This window comes from Rhododendron vialii, chromosome 4a, assembly GCF_030253575.1.
Source record: "Rhododendron vialii isolate Sample 1 chromosome 4a, ASM3025357v1".
NCBI classification, from domain to species: Eukaryota; Viridiplantae; Streptophyta; class Magnoliopsida; order Ericales; family Ericaceae; genus Rhododendron; species Rhododendron vialii.
Window position 1 is genome coordinate 10,535,299 of NC_080560.1, and position 20,311 is coordinate 10,555,609.

The window sequence follows — 20,311 nt, forward strand, 5'->3', positions numbered from 1 at the left end:
TGCGATGGTACTCCGTAAATACTTTTCCACGGAAAACTCCGTAAAAAGGATTTTCTTCTTACGGTTTACGAATACAAAAAGTCTACACACACATACACTTTGTGCACAGATTGTGCACAGATTTTATTGTGGGGCCTATCACGGGTCCCACACGAATCATCCGAGCCGTTCATTAAATGTAAAACATTTTTTCAAGGGACCTCATAAAAAATAAGCTCAATCCGATACCTATAAGTGCTCGATCCAACCACATAACTTTTTAATAACCGGAAATCTGAATGAAAAGTTAGATGGTTGGATGAAGCACCTATAGGTATTGGATTGAGCCTATTTTTTACGGAGACCTTTGAAAAACTGTTTTACATTTAATGAACGGCTCGGATGATTTGTGTGGGACCCGCAGTGGGCCCCACAAAAAAATCTGTGCACAGACTGCTGTGTGTAGCAGCTCTCTTACGAATAACAACGTGGATGTGTCAGTCTTGCAATTGGATGTGTCATCAAGTGTGTACAGAAATTCAAAATTGGTTGGTTTTGTTGACGACAGTGCGACAATGTCTGTGCGTATGGGTCAATGTGTTGGGTGTGTCTGTGTTTGAAAGGAAAAGGGGTAGTGATGATTATGGGTGCCTAGGTCAATCACTGGGGTCCCAAGCATTGAAATTTATTTTCTGAAAATTATTTATTTTGTTTGGTTCTCCTCTCAAAAATAATTTCTTTAAATTTTTTGATTGTTTTGTCATTCGTATTTTTTCGTCTTTAGTGATTTTTGTCAATTTTTTTATTTTTAGGATGTACATAGCGTACCTCTATTCAAAAAGTAAAAGAGTTTGTCAAAATGTTTAAAAAATTTACTAAAGACAAAAAAATACACAAATTTATAAAATATTTTTATCTCAAAAATAAATCTCAAAATTGCAAACAAAGCACAGTGATTATACTTTGATTTCATCCAGAGAGGAAAGACATGCAAATTATCCCCTTTTTTTTTGACAAGGGAAAATTTTTTTTACGGAGGTTTCGGTAAAAAAGTTTTATGGAGATGAATCGCACGCGTCCAAAAGTGCCTTGGACGGTTCGGATTTTAAAAGAATTTTTCTGGGGAAGAGTCTCTTCCCCGGAAAAGTTTTTTTAAAATCCGAACCATTGATTACCGAAACAAATAGGTGTGATTTGCCGATTCCGTGAACAACTTATTCACAGCTCCTCGTGAATAATAAGTATTTCTCTTCTTTTTCTTTTTTTCAACATTGCATACATCAATAGGAGTTAGCGGTGGGTGTTAGAGTTAGTATGAGAAGGAGGGTCCAGAGGCTATCCAAAACCCTAGCCCTCAAAACTCTGCCCCCGTGGAACTCAAAACCCTGGTCACCACGAGAAGAGGGAGATGAGCCACCAACTCTAGAAGTATCTCTCTTTTGACAAACCTAACATAATACATTGCAGCAATTTTTTCGTATATAATCCCATCTTATATTTGGAGTCTTGGAAAGAGTAGTAATTATATTTTAGGAAATTGATTTTAGCACTCCAAAAATTGATAAAGAGGCTCTAAAATGACATCGTTTTGTGTATTAACACAGTTCAATTTTAGAGCTTTTCCATCAAATTTTGAAGTGTCAAAATCACAATCCTTATTTCATTGGACAAAGGGTTTTTTTATTGTGTACGAGTAGGACTACGATTGTGGTGGTATATTCTTTGGCTATGAGAGGTAGCAGTGGTATGGGTGTATGGGAAAGTTACCTTTTAAGGATTATCTTATGTTTATGTGTTTTCTATCAATGAATCTTTTATCATTTTGACAAAAAAAAAAAGTGTTATATATGATTATTGTACTTTAGGCGTCTATTAAGTCTCAACATTCCCAATTTTTTTTTAAATATTATATATATCAGATGATTACAGAAAAATTAATAAATTAACAACTAAAGAGAGTTCGACGTTTCTCCATAAAGTGAAACCCCATACTTTCTCCTTATAAGCCATTGGTTACAATCAGATGGGTTAAGAGTCACATATAAAATTGTATTCACAAAGCATTGGCACCACAAAGCCACTACACACAACATATATTCCCATTAATAAAATTATAAGACTTGTAATAGACTTTATTCGTCCCTAAAACTCTTTTAATAAATTCATTGTAAAGACGGGGAGAGAAAAAGTCATCTCCATATGTTAAGCAGTTAAGGGGTTGAGTGCCCGGCGTTTTTTTTTAGCATAAAAGTGGTTTTTTTTTTCATGGAATAATGGAAAAGAGAATTTGTGGCTCCGTTTGTTTGGGTGTAAAATATTTTCCGGTAAAATATTTTACTTATTTTTCGGTGTTTGGTTGTGTAAAAAATAAGAAAAATATTTTACATTTAATTTTTTTATAATTGGATGAAAATGACTTATCCTATTTTCTGTAAGTTATTTTTTGAAATGAACCTGCTGCCTTTTACTGTAATTCTCACTGCTCAATTTTCTCGATCGTTAGTCATGACCCATGTTCAATTCTAATCTTCTTAGATCTCTCTACCGTCTTAGATCTCTCTACCGTTTAAGCGCCCCCCCTCCCCCCCCCCCCCCCCCCCCCCCCCCCCCACACACACACACACACACACACACTCACTTCTGCCGATTTCTAAAAATATTTTCCAAGTGCTAACCAAACACCGGAAAATAAAAGGTTGAAGTTTATTTTCTAAAAAAATATTTTACATTGTAAAACATTTTACATCGAAACGCCCTCCGTTTGTTTTGATGTAAAATGGCCCTCCGTTTGTTTCGATGTAAAATGTTTCACGTAAAATATTTTTACAGAAAACAAACTTCAAACTTTCATTTCCCGGTATTTGGTTTGCACTTGAAAATATTTTTAGAAATCAACAAAATAGTGGAGAGAGAGAGAGAGAGAGAGAGAGAGAGAGAGAGAGAGAGAGAGAGAGAGAGAGGGTCTTAAATGATGGAGAGATTTGAGAATATTGGAATTGAACGTGGGTCATAACTGGCGATCAAGTACACTAAACGGTGAGAATTGCAGTAGAAAGCAATGGGTTCATTTTGGAAAATAATTTACCAAAGATTTAAGGAAATGATATTGGCACTCCAAAAAATGATGCAGACACTCCAAAAAATAAAGAAAAATGGCTTGGAGTTATACTGATTTTGGAGTGTCTGTATCAATTTTTGTAGTTTTAATATTATTTCCCAAGATTTAACGGTAAGTTATTTTCATCCAATTAATAAAAAAAATATTTTTCATTTTTTACACAATCAAACATTGAAAAATAGGTAAAATATTTTACCGAAAAATATTTTAAGCCTAAACAAACGGAAAGTGTTTAATTTCTAACGAAGGGTGAGTTTAAAAACACAAATCGGACATTTTGAAAGTAGACTTTTTGGTTTTTTTTTTTTATAATATGTACGAGATTTGGTTCAAATTTTCATATCATATGTTTAATTTCAATGGGAGAAATTGCAAAAGAATTCAATTGTAGACTAAAGTTGAAAAAAAAATCCACACCAGACAACGAAAAAGTTAAAAAAGAAAGAAAGACTACAGTAATTTTTTTTCGATCTTTGAGTCTTTTAATCTTTTTTGTGAGAAGAATAAAATAATTGGAGAAGCCTATTTTATTACTAGTTAGGTTCTGGTGAGGGATTCCTCATTTTATTAAAATGCGGGACTCCCTTTCCCAATTGAAATTCGATGATCCGAGCCGCTCAAAGTGATCAGAACGTGATTTTAAGGGTCCCAGTGAGAAATCAGCAAAAAAAATGACCGGGAAGGGCTTCATCCGAGCAGTTTTCATTGAACGGTTCAAAAAAAACTGCTCGGATGACGCCCTTCCCAATCATTTTTTTTGCTGATTTATCGCGGGGACCCTTAAAATTACGTTCTGCACACATTGAACGGTTCGGATTTTCAAAATTTGATCAGGAAATGAAAGTCCCTCATTTTGTTAAAATAATGGATCCCTCACTTGAAAATTCCTCACTGTCAAGAACACCTTCTTAAAAATAAATACTTATTTCAGATTTTCAAACTAAAAAATGATGTAAATGAAAAATAATTTTTAAATTTTTTTTGTATCGTATTAAAGATCTCAATGAGATCAATCAATCAAGATCCATATTGATAGAAAAAATATTTGCGTAAATATATAATTTTTAAAATTGAAATTACTTTCTTAAAAAATACTCCTTATTTCTCTTTCGGAAAGGGAGGCTGTGTCGTTCCGCTTTTTTTTTAAACCTTCTTTTTAAAAAAGAAGGTAATTTCAAGCTTAAATATAATGAAAATAAAAAATTAATGTTTTTGCACTGTTTAAAAGATATTAATGAGATCTATCAAATAAGATTTATATTAATAAAAAAATTATTTGCATAAATACATAATTTTTGAGTTTGAAATTATCTTATTTTTTAGAAGTTCTTTTTAAAGAATCCGGAACGGGATAGTATTATTGGATTGGAAAAGCCTATTTTATCCGGTGTTCCTGAGGGGAGAGAGAGAGAAGCCCCCCGAGAGAGAGAGAGAGAAGCCCCGCGCTGTCTATGCTTCAGTAGAGAGAGAGAGAGAGAGAGAGAGAGAGAGTCCGAGATGGACATGGATGTTTTTGTATTCCCTTGACCGAGACCCGCGGGCAAGCCGTCTATGCTTACTTCTTTATTCACAGCTAATCATCCACCCAGTCCATGGATGTCAAGACGCCACATATAAATTTATAAATATCTACGTATCCGAGCGCGTTGAACAGTCAAAAAAGCAAAACAAAAACGATTCTTCCTCCCCAAACCAGGTATGAGGTACCCCCTCAATTTTCCTCCAACTCTTCCCAGAAACTGCACTGAAGAAGCAAAACCCCAGTAATAAAATCAGCGTCAGGGGTTTCCTGCTGGTCTTTATCTGGTCTTATTCAATTCCAATTGCGTGGTTGTTGCTCTCGATGCTTTGAACTGCCTGGGCGTTCTTTTTTCGGGTCATTCAATCCGCGTATCTATAATGGAGTATTATGCACGAATGATTGAATTTCTGGGTTTCTGTTTATTCTCAGTCAAATCCGAGTTTGTAGAATCTGCGTAAGTTTATAAGGTCGGTTTGATACGTTTGTTTGGGTCGTTGTGAATTGGGATCTCCTGTTTGGATTATAGTGTACTGTTCTGTTCATGGGAATTTCATATAGAGGACCATTTACATCTCAGTAAGAATTTATTGTTCTTTCCGGTAATTCAGGTTCCGGCCTAGCTTACGTGCACATGGATTAATTCTGGTTATCGGGGAAGGATTATTTGTTGTTCTTTTCGGTGATTCGGGTTCCGGACAAGTTTACGTGCACATTGACTAATTTGACTAATTCTGGGTATCGGGGAAAGATTATTAATTGTTGGTTATTTAGATTTGTAAAGGAGGTTTGTTGTTGGGTTTTTCTCTGGAATTCATGGGTTGTGTTTGCGGTAAGGCGTCTGCTGTCCAAGATAGCAGGGAGAATGAGTCGAGTAAAGGGTCGTCGAAGGTATATGTGAATCGAGTTACATCTTCGAAGAGAGAAGAATTGGTGAAAAGGAGGTCGGATAGGGGTGATGCTAGAGTTGGGTTCAGTGATACGAAATTGGATGGTTCTAATAGGGTGGGGGATTACCCAATTCAGAGGAAGAGAGAGACTTCTGAAGTTATTGTTTCTTATTATCAGCGTATAGGGAGCATACCAAAAGCTACAGAAGGTGAACAGATTGTTGCAGGTTGGCCTTCTTGGCTTGCTGAGGTAGCTGGTGAAGCTATCAAGGGATGGATACCGCGGGGATCTGATACTTTCGAGAAATTAGATAAAGTATGTTTCTGTTTCTTGGTTAATGATTTGCTTACGTTCTTTTTTTCTGTAGAGTAGAAAATGGCTCGTGATTGCCTGCGATAGTTTTCCGGATATGGACGTCGTTTTGTAAATGCTTCTATGATTAGTGTTGGTTAGTACATGATTTTATCGTTGAATAGAATTACCATACTCGAAAGTCAAAATTTAGTTACTTAATTGTTCTGTCTGAAGCATTTGACTGGGTATGATCTTTGTCCAAATGATAATTAGTTGATTTTTCAAACATTCCGATAGCAATTGTCTTATTTTGTTTGCATGCTAGATTTCTGTTCTCCATGTTTGTTGAAATCCATATGTCCTTGTTTTGGGTTCTTGCTTGATAGAATTTCATTCTTGCAGATTGGCCAAGGAACTTATAGTTGTGTATACAAGGCTCGCGATCTAATTAATAAGAAAGTTGTTGCTTTGAAAAGGGTGAGGTTCGACATTAAGGATCCTGAGAGTGTCAAGTTTATGGCAAGGGAGATCCTCATTTTGCGCAGGCTTGAACATCCAAATATAATTAAATTGGAAGGTTTGGTCACTTCACGGGCTTCTTGCAGCTTGTACCTTGTTTTTGAGTATATGGAACATGATCTTACAGGACTTGCATCACTACCTGGTGTAAAATTCTCTGAACAGCAGGTACTTATTCAATTGCTTTTTAGTATAGAAAATTTGATAAATTCGGTATTGTGGCAATTACATTCAGTCACTTGTATGATAATCACATGCCTTTGAGCGTGAGGTACCTTTGCTTTTCTTTTTGTGATCATTTAATGTAACAAAAGTGAGGATTTAAAAAAGAAAAGAAAAGGGTTCCTGGATGATGCTACTGGTTTTAAGAGTCTATAAGCTATACATCCAACTCCATTTTCTGTGTTATTTCAGGTTAAATGTTACATGCAACAGCTGCTGAGTGGACTTGATCATTGTCATAGTCGTGGTGTTCTGCATCGTGACATAAAGGGTTCAAACCTTCTAATCGACAATCATGGCATCTTGAAGATCGCGGATTTTGGCTTAGCAAGTTTTTATGATCATCGTCAGAGTGTGCCATTGACGAGCCGTGTTGTGACTCTCTGGTATCGTCCACCAGAACTTCTACTTGGAGAAACTCATTATGGAGTTTCAGTGGATTTATGGAGTACTGGTTGTATACTAGGAGAACTATATTCTGGGAAGCCTATTTTGCCCGGAAGAACAGAGGTATCACTATTTCTATTAGGAAAATGCTAACCACACAGCCCTTAAGGTTATGGTTCAAAAAGTGTATTGCAAAGCTTGGAAACTGTTTTCTAAGTACATAAAATTGGATTGAAATTTTAAATGTTAAATGATTATTGAAATTCGAATTGTTTTTGGGCATTTTGTATCCCTTAACCACCTCCCTATAGCCGGTTGTTACCAGGGTTGTTTTTCTTTTTCTTATCTGGGAATTTTTAAGAGTGTCATTGGCTGCTAGTTCAAGAAACTGGGACAAAATATTTCCCGCAGGGGATCTAGTAAAAAAGCTCGATTTTCTGTTACGATTATTAATTTATTAGTAAACGTCCCATGTCAGTTGCGAGGAGTATGTTTGTTATTTTCATGATTCATGTTCTGTTTATTGTATGGTTCATGTCTCTGACAAAATGGACAATCAGGCCTTTTTGGTGTTGTTTCAGTTATAGTATCCAATTGTAGAAAACAGGAAGGACAATGAGTGAAAGTCTTAGGCTGGCCCTTTCTCAAAACAACTTTTAAAGAAACTTCTTGAAACGTGCTATTTTCAGAGTTATTTGAAATGTGTCTCCTTCGTGCAAATATATGTATGCTCTTGTTTAAGTATGTGCATATTTATCGTGTCTCTCAAGTTGACCCCAAAATTGTTTTTTATATGTTTTTATGCTGCAGATTGAGCAATTGCACAAGATTTTTAAGCTTTGTGGCTCACCATCTGAGGATTACTGGAGAAAGTCAAAATTACCTCATTCTACGGTGTTCAAACCTAAACAACCTCACAAACGATGTCTTGCAGAGACATTTAGAGGTTTTAGTCCCACTGTTCTGGGCCTTATCGAGATTTTACTATCCATAGATCCGACACAACGAGGAACTGCAGCACGTGCTCTCGAAAGTGAGGTAATTTACTTATTTCTTGTGTGACTTCTTTCTATTGAGTACTCAGGAAACTTAAATATTGTTGGTTCATTGAAGCTGAGCTTTATGAATTATTTCATTGGCCGCATATGTTGTTAAATAATGAGATTAGTGGAGTTATTTTCTAATCCAAATCATGGTATTGACTTCCCAATAGGAGTTCCTTATGATTGTGGATTTGTGGTAGGTATTTCTCAGGCCCTTGGTTTTTGTTGAATATTGTAATTCTTGAAGATTATAATTTGTGAAAGTAAAATGTCATTTCCTGATTTTACACTTGTTTGGTATGGCTTGCTTAAAGTAGATTTATTCCTTAGGGTTGTTTGGATAAACACAAGTGTAAAATAATGTTTCTGTAGCTTGCAATTATCAAATGGATCAAATGAATAAAGATTACATGCAGTGAAACACGAGAACGAGCTATGCAACATGTGGTACCAGCACCGAGAGGGCTTTACCTAGTAATCTAGCTGGGATGTCCCAATCGCTGATCAAATTGCATTAGTGCAGATTGTCTACATTGCCCTGATGAAAAAGATTCAGAATGAGGACTTTGGCTTTACTGGAGAAAGGCAATGGGAACCTATGACAACAATGAAACTAAGAAGTACAGTCGTAGTAAAATTTAAATTCAAAAGACACAAAAAGGCAACAATGAATGAAATTAATATGTACTAAGAGTTAAAACCCTTGTTCTCAAATTTGCCAATTTTTTAATCTGTTATTTTCTGAATGTTTAACCTCACAACAGTTTTATCTAGGTTACCTGGGTGAGTTTTTTCTTTTTTGAAATTTCTATGATCATGTATATTTATCGGAGTTGATTGCTTTAGTGTTAACTCTGTAATTATTTGAATATATTTTCACTCTAGTTCCTTTGTCATCGTCATAGGAGTAAGACTGATGTTTTTCCTGAGCTTTTTGGATTGATTGATTTTTTTCCTGCAGTATTTTACCACAAAACCACTTGCTTGTGACCCTTCCTGTCTGCCAAAATATCCTCCCAGCAAAGAGCTTGATTGCAAAATGCGGGACGAAGAACTTAGAAGGTGCACACTCTAAAATTTCCATTTGTGGTATGAGCGAACATGGATGTTGGGTCTTCTTCTTATTTTTCTCAGAAACATATAATTTTGCTTCATGATATAGACTTCTTTGACCTACGTGAGAAAGCTTTCTTTGGGCTTAAAAGGAAATCAAGCCCTCGTTAATGTTTGAGAACATGGTGGGACATTCTTTCAGAAACCAGTGTTGATGTGTTAATTTTAAGAAGTCAAACAATTGGATGCAAGAATCATGTGAACTACCTTTGTGTTTTGTTTGTTGGTTATGTTTACTGACTGCGCTTTTATTGTCCACCCTTTGGTAGCTTGTTTTGTTACTCTTCATTCGTTCATGCCATCAATGATCTTTGTTTTGTTGACGATATTTTTGCAATTTTTTTTTTAACTTTTTGGTCAAAATGATAGAAGGAGAATATTATTGTAATTGAGGTTGGTATGGATGTTGACTTCTATCATTAAATCTCACAGGCAAGGAGCGGCAGGAGGCAGGGGTCAGAGGGTTGACCAGGGAACTGGAGGACCCAAATTACCTCGGGGGATTCCAGCGCCTAATGCTAATGCTGAGTTGGTCACATCAGTGCAGGTACCTGATTTTCTTGCTGTTTGAGTTAAATGCGAAACAACCGAAACAATGATTGGAAGTTGCAGTGAAATAATGCAGTAGAATAAAAACATATGTGAAGTTGAACCTGGTCTTTTGGGGACACTAAGCAGATATACTCATGTGAATAATCAGGCACACATATTTGCAAATGAGTCATTGACAATTGCTTCATAACATGCCATTAAAAAGTTGAACTATCGAAAATTGAACACGGTAAGTGATGGTTACAAGGAATAATAACTGGGCAGTGGGTGATGCCCTTAATTTGGTATCTTCACAGACTTGTAATTTTTCTGGAGGGCTCATTCTATCAGCAGTTTAAAAAATGCACTAGCTTTTGAGTTCTAGGGCAACGTTTTGAGGTTCAAGTTGAACAGCTACGATGGCAGTAGGCAGCAGGATTTGAAACATGATGGAATTGTGTAATGTGTTTGATGGAAACACGACAGGATTAGGGCAACGTTTTGCTTAGCTGCGCATTATATGCTTGAATAACACATGTATACATTTAGTTTCGATTAATTGACACACTCGCTTGTCATTGGAGATGAGCTAGTTTTTGCATAGCTTTCTCAGTTAGCTTATGAGATGCCAAGACTCTTCAGTGTTTCAACGTTGTTATCAATGACTGCCTGTCCGTCCAGGCTTAACAAAGTTAATTTCACTTCATTTGTTTTCCTCATTCGTAATTTTTACTCTCTTTATTTCAAGTAAATAAAACACTTTTTTATCCATAACTACAGAGAAGACAAGGCAACTCTGATTCACAGAGCCGTAGTGAGGTGTTCAAGCCTTATCAGGAAGAACCTGCTTGGGGTTTTCCTATCAATCCACCTAGACGAACACAAAATGTCAAAGAAGTGGGTAAAGCTCTAATGGATCGGAACCATAGGGGAGCTTCACATTCTGGACCGTTGATTCCAGGAGTTGGATTGACAAAAACCGGGAACAGATACGATGATAGTTCTATTGTATCAACTAGAGGTGACTTATCAACATCATTTTGTTTAGTCGAATCTAGGACGTCGTTGTCCAAAGAGTGCCAAGATGAAGAAGGTCCTACACAAGAAGAAGATACTCATCAAGTGGGTAGGTCTTCAGAATCGTCTGAACTATCGGGACCCACAGCGAAGAATGGTCGAAAGCATCGTACGCAAAGCATCACTAGTTCTCATCAACCACAAAAAGAAATGATGCCGGTAAGTTTCCTGACCATGCATTCTCTTTTATGGTTCTAGTAAGGAATGGTTCAGCATGATAATTCTGTTTTCGTTTCATTAATTTGGTGAAAGCTGAGTTCGGATTATCAATATTTGTTGAAGAATTTAATGAGGGAAAGGAAAATGATAGGGAATCCGAAGAATTTAATTTAGCTTATACACTTTGTTTTCTTCTTGTCTTTTCTCTTGCCTTATCTTTCCCATCGCATACCCCTCCACAAATCTATGATCCAAACAAGCCTGCTAATAGATAAACGAATTGGTTGGTATCTCTCGAATTTTGTTTGTCATATACCATGTTAGTAAAATTTAAACCAGCATCTTATGTGTATATCATGTGGTTTCCCTTGACTGCTTCGTATTGATATAGTAATTTCCCCACACTTTGCATTTGTGTATTTATGTCCCCTAATCTGGCTTGGATTGATATTAGTAGTTTTCTACCTCGCTCTACATTCTGTATCTGATTTTCGATGCTTGCTGTAAATTATTAATTTTTTTTTTTGTAGCAGGGTCATGGGATAGGGATAGAGGGAAATAGGATTCAATTTTCGGGTCCATTAGTGGTTCCATCAAACAAAGCCAACCAGATGCTTAAAGAGCGTGATCGCCACATTCAAGATGCTGCTCGACGTGCACGGCTCGAGAGGGCAAGACTCAGGCTCGAGCAATGCAAATAACGCCATCCAACCTGGGATACTGTCCTCGTCACGGAGTTGGCTAAATCAGTTTTAGGGGCGTGTTTGTGTCAGAGAGAGAGATAGAGAATCCTCTCCGGCACGCATAATTATAATTTGTGTGCAGTGGTTTTGCTAGTGATAAATGATCTTGTATTAGCAGATCAAGTCTGTTTACTTAGAAGTGAAATGCCGAAGAATGAACAGAATCACCAAATTTAGAAGGAGATTTTGGTCTAAAGAACATATCTGAATGCTCCTTCCTTCCTTCCTTCATATTGTGGATGCTATGATCAGTTTAAAGTGAAGGCAAACAGTGAGATGAGACAAACATATACATTTGTCGATTAATATATAGGCGGGAAATGATTTCTACATTCCATTTTTTTTTATTATGGCACTTCTTTTTTTGTCTTTTAGTGAGAAAAATACTCACAAAAACTTTATTAAAAGACAAGAATTGGAGTGCCATAATCAAAAAATGGAGTGTAGAAATCATTTTTGTTAATAGGCCGCACGCCCCAACATCATAAAATGTGGTTTTTTTTTTGGCCAAATGATAAGATGTCAACGGGAGTTGAGCACTCTCTCCTTGATAACTCAAACGCAAACTCAAGACCTCTCCCTTAGAAAGGAGAGCAAAAGGAGAGCAATGGACCGCGGTCCATAAAATGTGGTTGAGCGACCAAAATAGGTTGGAAAACTGAATGCTACTACTGAGAAGTTTTCCGAATTAAAGTTTTCTTTTTTTGAATAGCATTTCCGAATTAAAGTTGGTTTCATATTCAAAATTTGCTTTTGTTAACTTCGAACGTTGGTTGAAATCTATGTCATAAAGTAATGAAAAATTTAACTAGCCCAAACTCTATTGAATTTTGAGTGAATTCATCATTGCCATCACAACCACAATCTCTCCACTGCAGCCGCCACTGCCACAACCACCACATGACCACACCATCGTCGCCGCTGCCGCCACAATGAGCATAAGACCGCATCATACTCACGTCTTCTCCTCTACCACCCTTTTCCATCTCCACACAGTTGCTCCCTCCACCGCCACCAACAGCACATCAAGGAATTTCAATTTCGTTTATCAAAACAATTTATTTTGTTTCCGGACTTTAAGTTTTACTAGTCTTATACTCTTTCCGTCCCTAAATAAGTGTTCGACGTGCAAACCTAAGCTTTCAAAAAGATGCATTTGTTCCGTTAAAAAAATCAATTTTTTTTCACAAATCAATAGATAACAATGAGTTCTATTAGATTGTGAAAAAAAAAAATTTAATGAAAAACATGCATATTTTGTAAGGCCTAATTTTGCGCGCCGGACACTTATTTAGGGACGGAGGGAGTATAATTTTAGATAGTGATAAATGACAATACCGAAATCATTTTTGTTAGTGCCAAAATTCCAGTTCTACCATGCGCAGGGTATAAGTCTTTTCCATACTAAAATTTTGGCATTAAAAAAAAAAAACAGTTTCGGCATTATTATTTTTCATAATTTACCGTATACATAATAAGAAATTCAGTTACATATTTGCTAATTTTCAGATGTATCAAAAAGCACCCTAGTCAAATTTTTATGAACACATTTTGATTAGGCGGTAAGGTTTTTCTTTAAGACGGTTAATGGTGTCTGGGCCAGTTTATTTGCACATCAATTAATCCCATTTCCGGTTCAATCAAAGGCGGGACATTCACGCCGTGACTAGAAAATTTACAAAAAGTTCTTATTTTACGGCTTGACTCCAAAAATTGAACCCGATTTACCAACAACAACAACAAAAAACCATTACCAACCACCGAGACCAGTGGGCTGATTAAAAGGTAGTTTGGTTGTTGGATAGAGGGATCTGCCAAAGCCCAGCGTGAGCCCAAATATAACTCTAGGAGTTCGGGGTATTTTTCAGCTTTACGTTTCTAGGGTTTAATCGCTATACACCTATATAAATAACCACGAGCCCCTCTTTCTCTCTCTCTCTCTCTCTCTCTCTCTCACATCGTCCATCTCTCAAGATCTCACTGAACCTCACAATTTTCTGGATTTCTTTCTAATAGCGTTGATTTTTGTTGTGTTTCGTATTCGTATGTATTGAGAGGATGAAGATGATGATTTTGATAGAGGGTGATGATCGATTTCACATGATCAAAATTTCTCATCGCTACGTTCTTTCTGATCCACTCTCTCTCTCTCTCTCCAAACAGTTTTCGGATTTCTTTTCTGTTTACTGATATTTTTGCTTGTTTGGTGTTGAATATCTTGTTTCGATTTTTCCAAGTTAATCGGTGAGATGCATCAAGAAAAGATGATGAAATCAGAAAATCTTAGGACACCTTCTGACACAGTTATGACAATGGCTGTGTATGAGAAAAGATTTTACTGTTTCTGATTTTATTATGATGTTTCTAGTTTCTTATTTAACCTTGAAATCAGAGTAAAATGTTCTATACGTTTTTAGTAGATTTTTTTTTTTTTATACTTGCTTTCAAAATTTTATGGAATTAACTCCTATTTCGTTAAGATTCTTATTTTTTAAATTTTTTTTTTGAGATAAATTATTCTCTCACGACGTTATATTTATACTTTATTCTTGCAATTTTTTGGTATTTTTGTTAAACTGAAATTATGTTTCTGGGTTTTTTTATTCGTCTGGAAGAGATTTTACTCTAGAAAGTAAAAAAAAATTACTGATCAAAGGCAAAAAAGAAGAAGAAGTTAATTAAAATACTAATGAAAACCAATCAATGGTATTTTCTTCTTTGGTACAGTCGTATGATTTTACCTACACAAGTCTATATTTTAATACTATCTTTTTTATTCCACCATCGAGGTGAATAATTAAATTTCGGAAAAAATGACAAAAATCTAAACTAATAATTACTAAAAATGAAACATACTGGACCGAAAAATTAAGATGAATAATTGAGGGAAGAATGATGAAAATCGTAAGCAAGAACGCAGCATCTTTAATTGGGTGCGATGAGCGGTTTTTTCCACGCGAGATTTCTGACTCTCCTCATGTGGGATTCATTCTAGGTTCGGTATGGATGATTTGAGTCATTCAAATATTTTTTTTAAAAAATCTGAGTGGGCCATGCGAGAATTGACTTAATTCGATACGTATAATCCGTTGGTTGGCCATTCACAGTTCACACCACACCATGTGATGCCTTTTCTCATGAACGCTACTGTAAACTTTGGCAAAATGCCTTTTCTCATGAACGCTACTGTAAACTTTGGCAAAATACTTTATTAAAAATATATAATAGTAGGTCAAAAAATTGTATACTCTGTTCCTCTAAGGCCAAACCTTCTTAAAAAATAAGTGTTTGTTTTGAAACTTCTCAAAGAAAAATAAAAAGGGTGATTCTATAAAATCCAAATAAAAAGTTTATTTCATATTTTTAAACTCAAAAATAATAAAATGAAAAAAAAATTAATTTTTTTTGCACTGTATTAAAAATTTCAATGAGATTTATCAAACAAGATCTATATTGATAAGAAAATTATTTTGCTTTACGCACATGATTTTTGAGCTTGAAATTGCTTTTTTTTGAAAATAAGGAGTTGTGCTATGAGTAATGGGTGCCGAGGAGGGGAATCGTACCGACGGCCGCGCAGGGCCGTCTCCGGCCACCGGACGGCCGATCCAAGCCGTCCAAAAATTCTAAAAAAAAAAATCAAGGGGGCCTGCGCGAGAATCAATGGCATCCGAGGTGTATAGGATGCTTGATCCGAGCACCCCTTTTTCGTGTGAGTTCTATTTAAGTTTAAGTTTAAGTTAAGGTCACAAGAACTTAGTAGCTAAGTTGAAGTCTTAGGCATGTGAATTCTTTTTTTAAGGGCATGTGAATTCTGACCAACAAGAGGTGAATTTTGTTTTTAGGGCGTGTGAATTCTGTCAAATAGAGGAGATAAATTATGTTTTTAGGGCGTGTAAATTCTATCCAACATGGGTGAATTCTATTTTTAAGGCAAGTGAATTCTTTCTAACAGAGGGAGTGAATTGTGTTTTAGGGCATGTGAATTCATTTGGGTGAATTCACACACAAATGAAGAATACATACCATTAAATCCAAAATTCTTTCCAACAAAGGTAGTTTTTGCAAAAATTTCGGCAAAATCTCCCCAGTTTTTGGTCCTAGCCCGACGTCTCGCGTCTCTGTCAATACAACAATAATAACAACAGAAACAACATTAGGTTACGCACAAACCCATGTTGGACATTTCTCATTCTAAATCACCATTCATAAGCCACATTCATATCCAAAATTTGTTGCCAAGTTATCCATTCACAACAAAAACCATTAAACCAAATGCTATAACAAAAACTCTCTACTAGTATAGGTGACCAAATGAATTATATCTCCATTTTATTACAGGTGACCAAATGCTATCACAAAAATCATAAAACCAAATGAATTACTAGACTTGACATTAAGGTAAGCAACTATCCTGCTTCTCCATCTTTTCGGAGCAACAACCGTGGCCAATTTTTGAAGATGAAACAGTAACCATTTCCTTGTGCTTTCAGCTGCTGCTCTATCCTTTCTTTGTCCTCCTTCAGCACCACTTTCTCTTGAATTGTCGAAGCAAAAATCCCACACGTCATGGTCTTGAATACCAAATCATTAGAGTTTTCAATATATGAACACCATACGAGAATGGCGAATCAATTTCAAAAATGATCATATATGAAGCATTTCACTTCTCAGATTCCACACATAACCCCCCAAAACTATTGAAAGATATATGAACCCCTGCAAGTAGTCTTCTTACCAAAACCACCAGCGCACATCCCCAACCACTAAAGAAAACTGTTTATTGTATCATGGCTATGCTATCCTCAAATACCTATGAGCCATCGTAAAAGGTTAAGCAAATTGTGTGTCAAAACAAGTTCTTAGTGGTAATCATACATTTGGTAGGCAAAACTATTTATTTTGAACATGACAATAAGAGCCAACATTGCCGTCATAAAAGAAGAAAAGGAAAAAGAGCCACAAATTCTTACTGATGCATTTAACATAACAGACAACTCTGTCTATTTTCCCTTTTGATGGTAAGTTTCAACTATGCACTCTTCATGCCATTTAAACCAAACAAATTCTTTTCAGATCACAAAGTAGAGATATATGGAGTTTCATCATTAATTATTTAATTCTCAAGTTTATCGATGCAAGCAACACGAAGCTTTGAAGAACTGCGATAAGAGAAGGCTGAGAAGCACAGTGCCCTAATTACAAAATGTAACCGAATACCTTTTCTTTGGGCATTCTTTCTCTATGCAATCCTCATCTTGTAGCATTGGCTCAGTAAGTGAAAAATCAGCTTGTACATCAGCACTGTCACAAAACAAGCAATCACATCACATCACAAGAAAGAAACATTTGCTTTGTTTGGTTGGGAGTTTAGTTTAGTTTAGTTTTGGTAGTGGGTGAAGAGAAAAATAGAGTAATAATTAAAAATAGAGGTAATGCTTGAAGAGAGATAGAGAGAGATGAGAAAGTAATAATTGGAAAAATAGGGTAATGATTAAAAACTAAACTAAAACTAAAACTAAAAGGTTAACCGAACAAAGCCAGTTATGGATGACAAAAAGGTATTTCAACTCCATTTTTGAATATATCCATATCTCCTTATCTTACAACACATCCATCTTAATATCCTTGTTTCAACTACACTCATTTTTCCATAAAGCATCGCTGGCCCAATGCCTTGAATCAACATGAAGGTGGGATTGAAAAAGAACCGGTTGAAGTACAAACTCCAACTGCTATTTCTTATACTGCAGCTACGGCCTACAATTGATGATCAATCTACTCCTTTGATCTAGTCTAATAGTTTTCCCAGTAGCCGGTAGAGTCTAATGTACTATAGCCGAAAGACATTAAGCTAGTCAAGGTGTTCACTACTTTAAACACAAAAAACAGGAAGGAAAGAAAAAAGGATGCAATTTTTTGTTGTACATGCCAATAAACACTTGGAAATGACAAGTTCCACTTTATGGCCTTCGAATATTACCTTCAAACACATTCGGGCTTCACTTCCAATGAATTTCTACCTTCAGTCCCTTTTCATTCCTGACTTCAATTTTGATGGACGAATATATAGAATATCTACCAAAAAAAGTAAGTCAACAGATGACATACAATGTGACAAAAGCTAAACATAAGAATTATGCACAATTTTATATTTCCTTGGGACAATTGTTAAGTTACGAAACACTGACTTCAAGAAAGTAACAAAAAAGTAACAGAAACCATGATAATGAACACAGTGGGCACTTAACTGGAATTACACAGTCAAGTAGGGATTTGGTTGTTGGCCCAAAACAAACTGGAGTTCACCACCCGTAGCATCTAATGTTAGGTCCTCTTTTGTCTTTCGTCGGTTTCTCATTGCAGTGAGTTCTTCAATGTGGATTTACCAACAGAGACAAAAAATAAAATAAGTGACATGTCAAACATGTTTGGATTATACACAATGCCAATTGAAGCAATTCATCAAATTGGTATATCAGTTTGACCCATAAGGGCACAAATTGCATAGGTGGACTATACGTTCGACTGTAGTGAAGCATACAAAGAGAGAATAAAGAACCATTGAATTATGGGTCTAGGAAGACTAATACAATCCATAAGGGCACAAATTGCATAGCTGGAGTATACATTCAACCATAGCGAGCATACAAAGAGAGAATGAGAACAATAAGCCTAGTTGTGATTGTCATGGCATCATTGAACTGTTCTGGTTATGAATTCTCCCAACATCCTCAAACCCTTTTCTCTCAATATACTAACGCCTATGAGAACCTTTATAAAGTCGTATACGAACGTAGATGGGTAATTACAGAAGAGCATAACAGGAAAAGAAACTGGAATTGGTGCCGTAAAGCAATAAACAACTGTGATTGTCAGGATCAAATGACCATATCCTTTCTAATATAACTACTTGGGCCATATGAAGCAATTGAAACCACAAAAATATGGGAGCGTTGAGGAAATAATCGCTATTACTTGCAAGTATTTGAACTTCTTAGTTTTAATCGAGGAAAAGAGGGAGGAATGTTATACTCTATTGTGTTTTTTTCTTTTATATATCGTCTAAGAAACTGGAATTGGTGCTGTAAAGCAATAAACAACTGTGATTGTCAAGATCAAATGACCTGTTACCTTTACAGAGAGAGAGAGACAGAGACAGAGGGAGAGAGATTCAGTTGTGGCCAAAGGAATTTTTATAGTTTGTAGTTGAATTTTCTGGGGAGGGGGGTGTCTTGTTGTTTTGTAGCGTTTTATTTGGAGCTGTTGTATGGTGCTGCCGGTTGGTATTAGAACTCGAAAGAGGTGTAAGGTAGGGCTGTTATTAGTTGCAAGGGATAGAGGCATTTGTGGAAAGCAAAAAGGAGGAAACATCTTCCTACATCTAAAAGTAGTATAGATAAGCATTCCCTTCACAAATTGAATTTGAAGCACCAGGGAACACTAATCAATGGACTATAAATGTTCAAAAATGTTTCTTCGTCTACATCTCAAGACGCATGAGATCTTGTACCACTTACCAATGAGGCCCTATCAATTCCTAATCCACAGAAGCAAACAATTATATATAGACACTAATGCAATTACACTCGCTCTTCATAGAAAAAACTTAGGATTCGCGCCCGTGTAAATCAATGTGAGAGGGTCTTTTCCTATCAGATAGGAGGGGCTGTTGTACAAAGTATACTTCTAAGTATGATTAATGTAAGACGTGTAATTGAAGATGATTTTAGGCAAGTAACCGCACTGACGGAAGAAGAAAATATTGATGCCCTTTCCAATGACAGAACTAGAGGGAAAGAGAGTGACTATCTGGCTGTCTATAAAATTGTATCAGTCACAAATGCATATCGTACACACACAAAAATGGAAACAAAATCAGTTTTCCCTAACTTCCTAACTGAATGGGGACAAGGTTTCAACATCTCTACTACTTGGCTATACAAGTCGTATAATGGGTTATGATTTCAAAGACTACGACCTTCAGAAACTACCAGATTTCAACATCAATTCTAGAATAGCTTATTTCAACAACACAAATTTTTTATTTCAACAAATACAAGATCGAACACAAAATATCAGATTTCAACAAAAATGGGCAGTAAAAAAAAAAATATTTCAACAAATACAAGATCTGACACAAAAGATTAGATTTCAACGAAGAATGGGCAATAAAAAAAATTATTTCTTAAAAACAGGAAATAAATTTTTACCCAAACTCAAATATTGGGTTGAGGTCGGCGAGATGGGCTGCGGATCTGGATCGAAGGCGTTGCTGATGGGGGCGGGGCCGTTGGTGTTGCTGGTGGGGGCGGCGCCGAGAAGGTCCTAATTAAACCTAGCGACGATTCAAACGAATTTGATACTCACCTCGGTCGGGGGCTCTGGACTTAACCTATCAATAGAAGGATAGGCTAAAGGCTTCACAGGAAAGTGTTCTCCATCAAAGGATCATGGTCCATTCCATCACTGATTTTTCAAGACTAGACTGCTTTCTTTATTCGGTTCCCCTCTCGATCTCTTCCTAGCAACATCCGCCTTCTTGCTGTCTCACTCAATCTCGCAAGGTCGGGGTGGATGTAAGGTGTGACGAAGGAAGAGCAGAGGGCAGGGACAAAAGAGAAGAGAAGAGAAGAGATGGAGATGGAGATGGATGGTTGAACGTGGGTGGAAAGAGATGAACGCGGAAGATGGAGACAAAGGAGTTGTAAAGATG

At 36.3% G+C, this 20,311-nt stretch overlaps 1 protein-coding gene, 1 long non-coding RNA gene and 2 other non-coding genes across 7 annotated transcripts; 3 read left to right on the plus strand and 1 right to left on the minus strand.

The window, feature by feature from the left end:
* Positions 1-4,470: 4,470 nt before the first annotated feature.
* On the plus strand, positions 4,471-11,883 carry LOC131322155 (probable serine/threonine-protein kinase At1g54610). Of its 2 annotated transcripts, XM_058353368.1 has the most exons (9): positions 4,512-5,073; positions 5,228-5,822; positions 6,204-6,488; positions 6,735-7,052; positions 7,740-7,967; positions 8,934-9,034; positions 9,518-9,632; positions 10,397-10,852; positions 11,386-11,883. In XM_058353368.1, the coding sequence occupies exons 2-9, from the start codon at positions 5,433-5,435 to the stop codon at positions 11,551-11,553; spliced, it is 2,061 nt and encodes a 686-aa protein (XP_058209351.1). In that variant the 5' UTR covers positions 4,512-5,073; positions 5,228-5,432; the 3' UTR covers positions 11,554-11,883. The 2 variants fall into 2 exon arrangements, with proteins under 2 accessions (XP_058209350.1, XP_058209351.1); XM_058353367.1 differs by having other exon boundaries at positions 4,471-5,822.
* A 1,768-nt stretch (positions 11,884-13,651) lies between these two features.
* Positions 13,652-13,737, plus strand: LOC131324896 (small nucleolar RNA R32/R81/Z41). The gene has a single exon (XR_009199482.1). It is a non-coding gene; the product is annotated as a small nucleolar RNA R32/R81/Z41 (small nucleolar RNA).
* A 114-nt stretch (positions 13,738-13,851) lies between these two features.
* Positions 13,852-13,950, plus strand: LOC131324895 (small nucleolar RNA snoR31/Z110/Z27). The gene has a single exon (XR_009199481.1). It is a non-coding gene; the product is annotated as a small nucleolar RNA snoR31/Z110/Z27 (small nucleolar RNA).
* Positions 13,951-15,861: 1,911 nt separating this feature from the next.
* On the minus strand, positions 15,862-20,264 carry LOC131323242 (uncharacterized). Of its 3 annotated transcripts, none has more exons than XR_009199135.1 (5): positions 19,809-20,264; positions 17,847-17,967; positions 17,579-17,673; positions 16,816-16,899; positions 15,862-16,408 (listed from the first exon to the last, which is right to left on the minus strand). It is a non-coding gene; the product is annotated as an uncharacterized LOC131323242 (long non-coding RNA). The 3 variants fall into 3 exon arrangements; XR_009199134.1 differs by having other exon boundaries at positions 15,862-16,169; positions 19,809-20,261; XR_009199133.1 differs by having other exon boundaries at positions 15,862-16,899; positions 19,809-20,258.
* Positions 20,265-20,311: the final 47 nt, after the last annotated feature.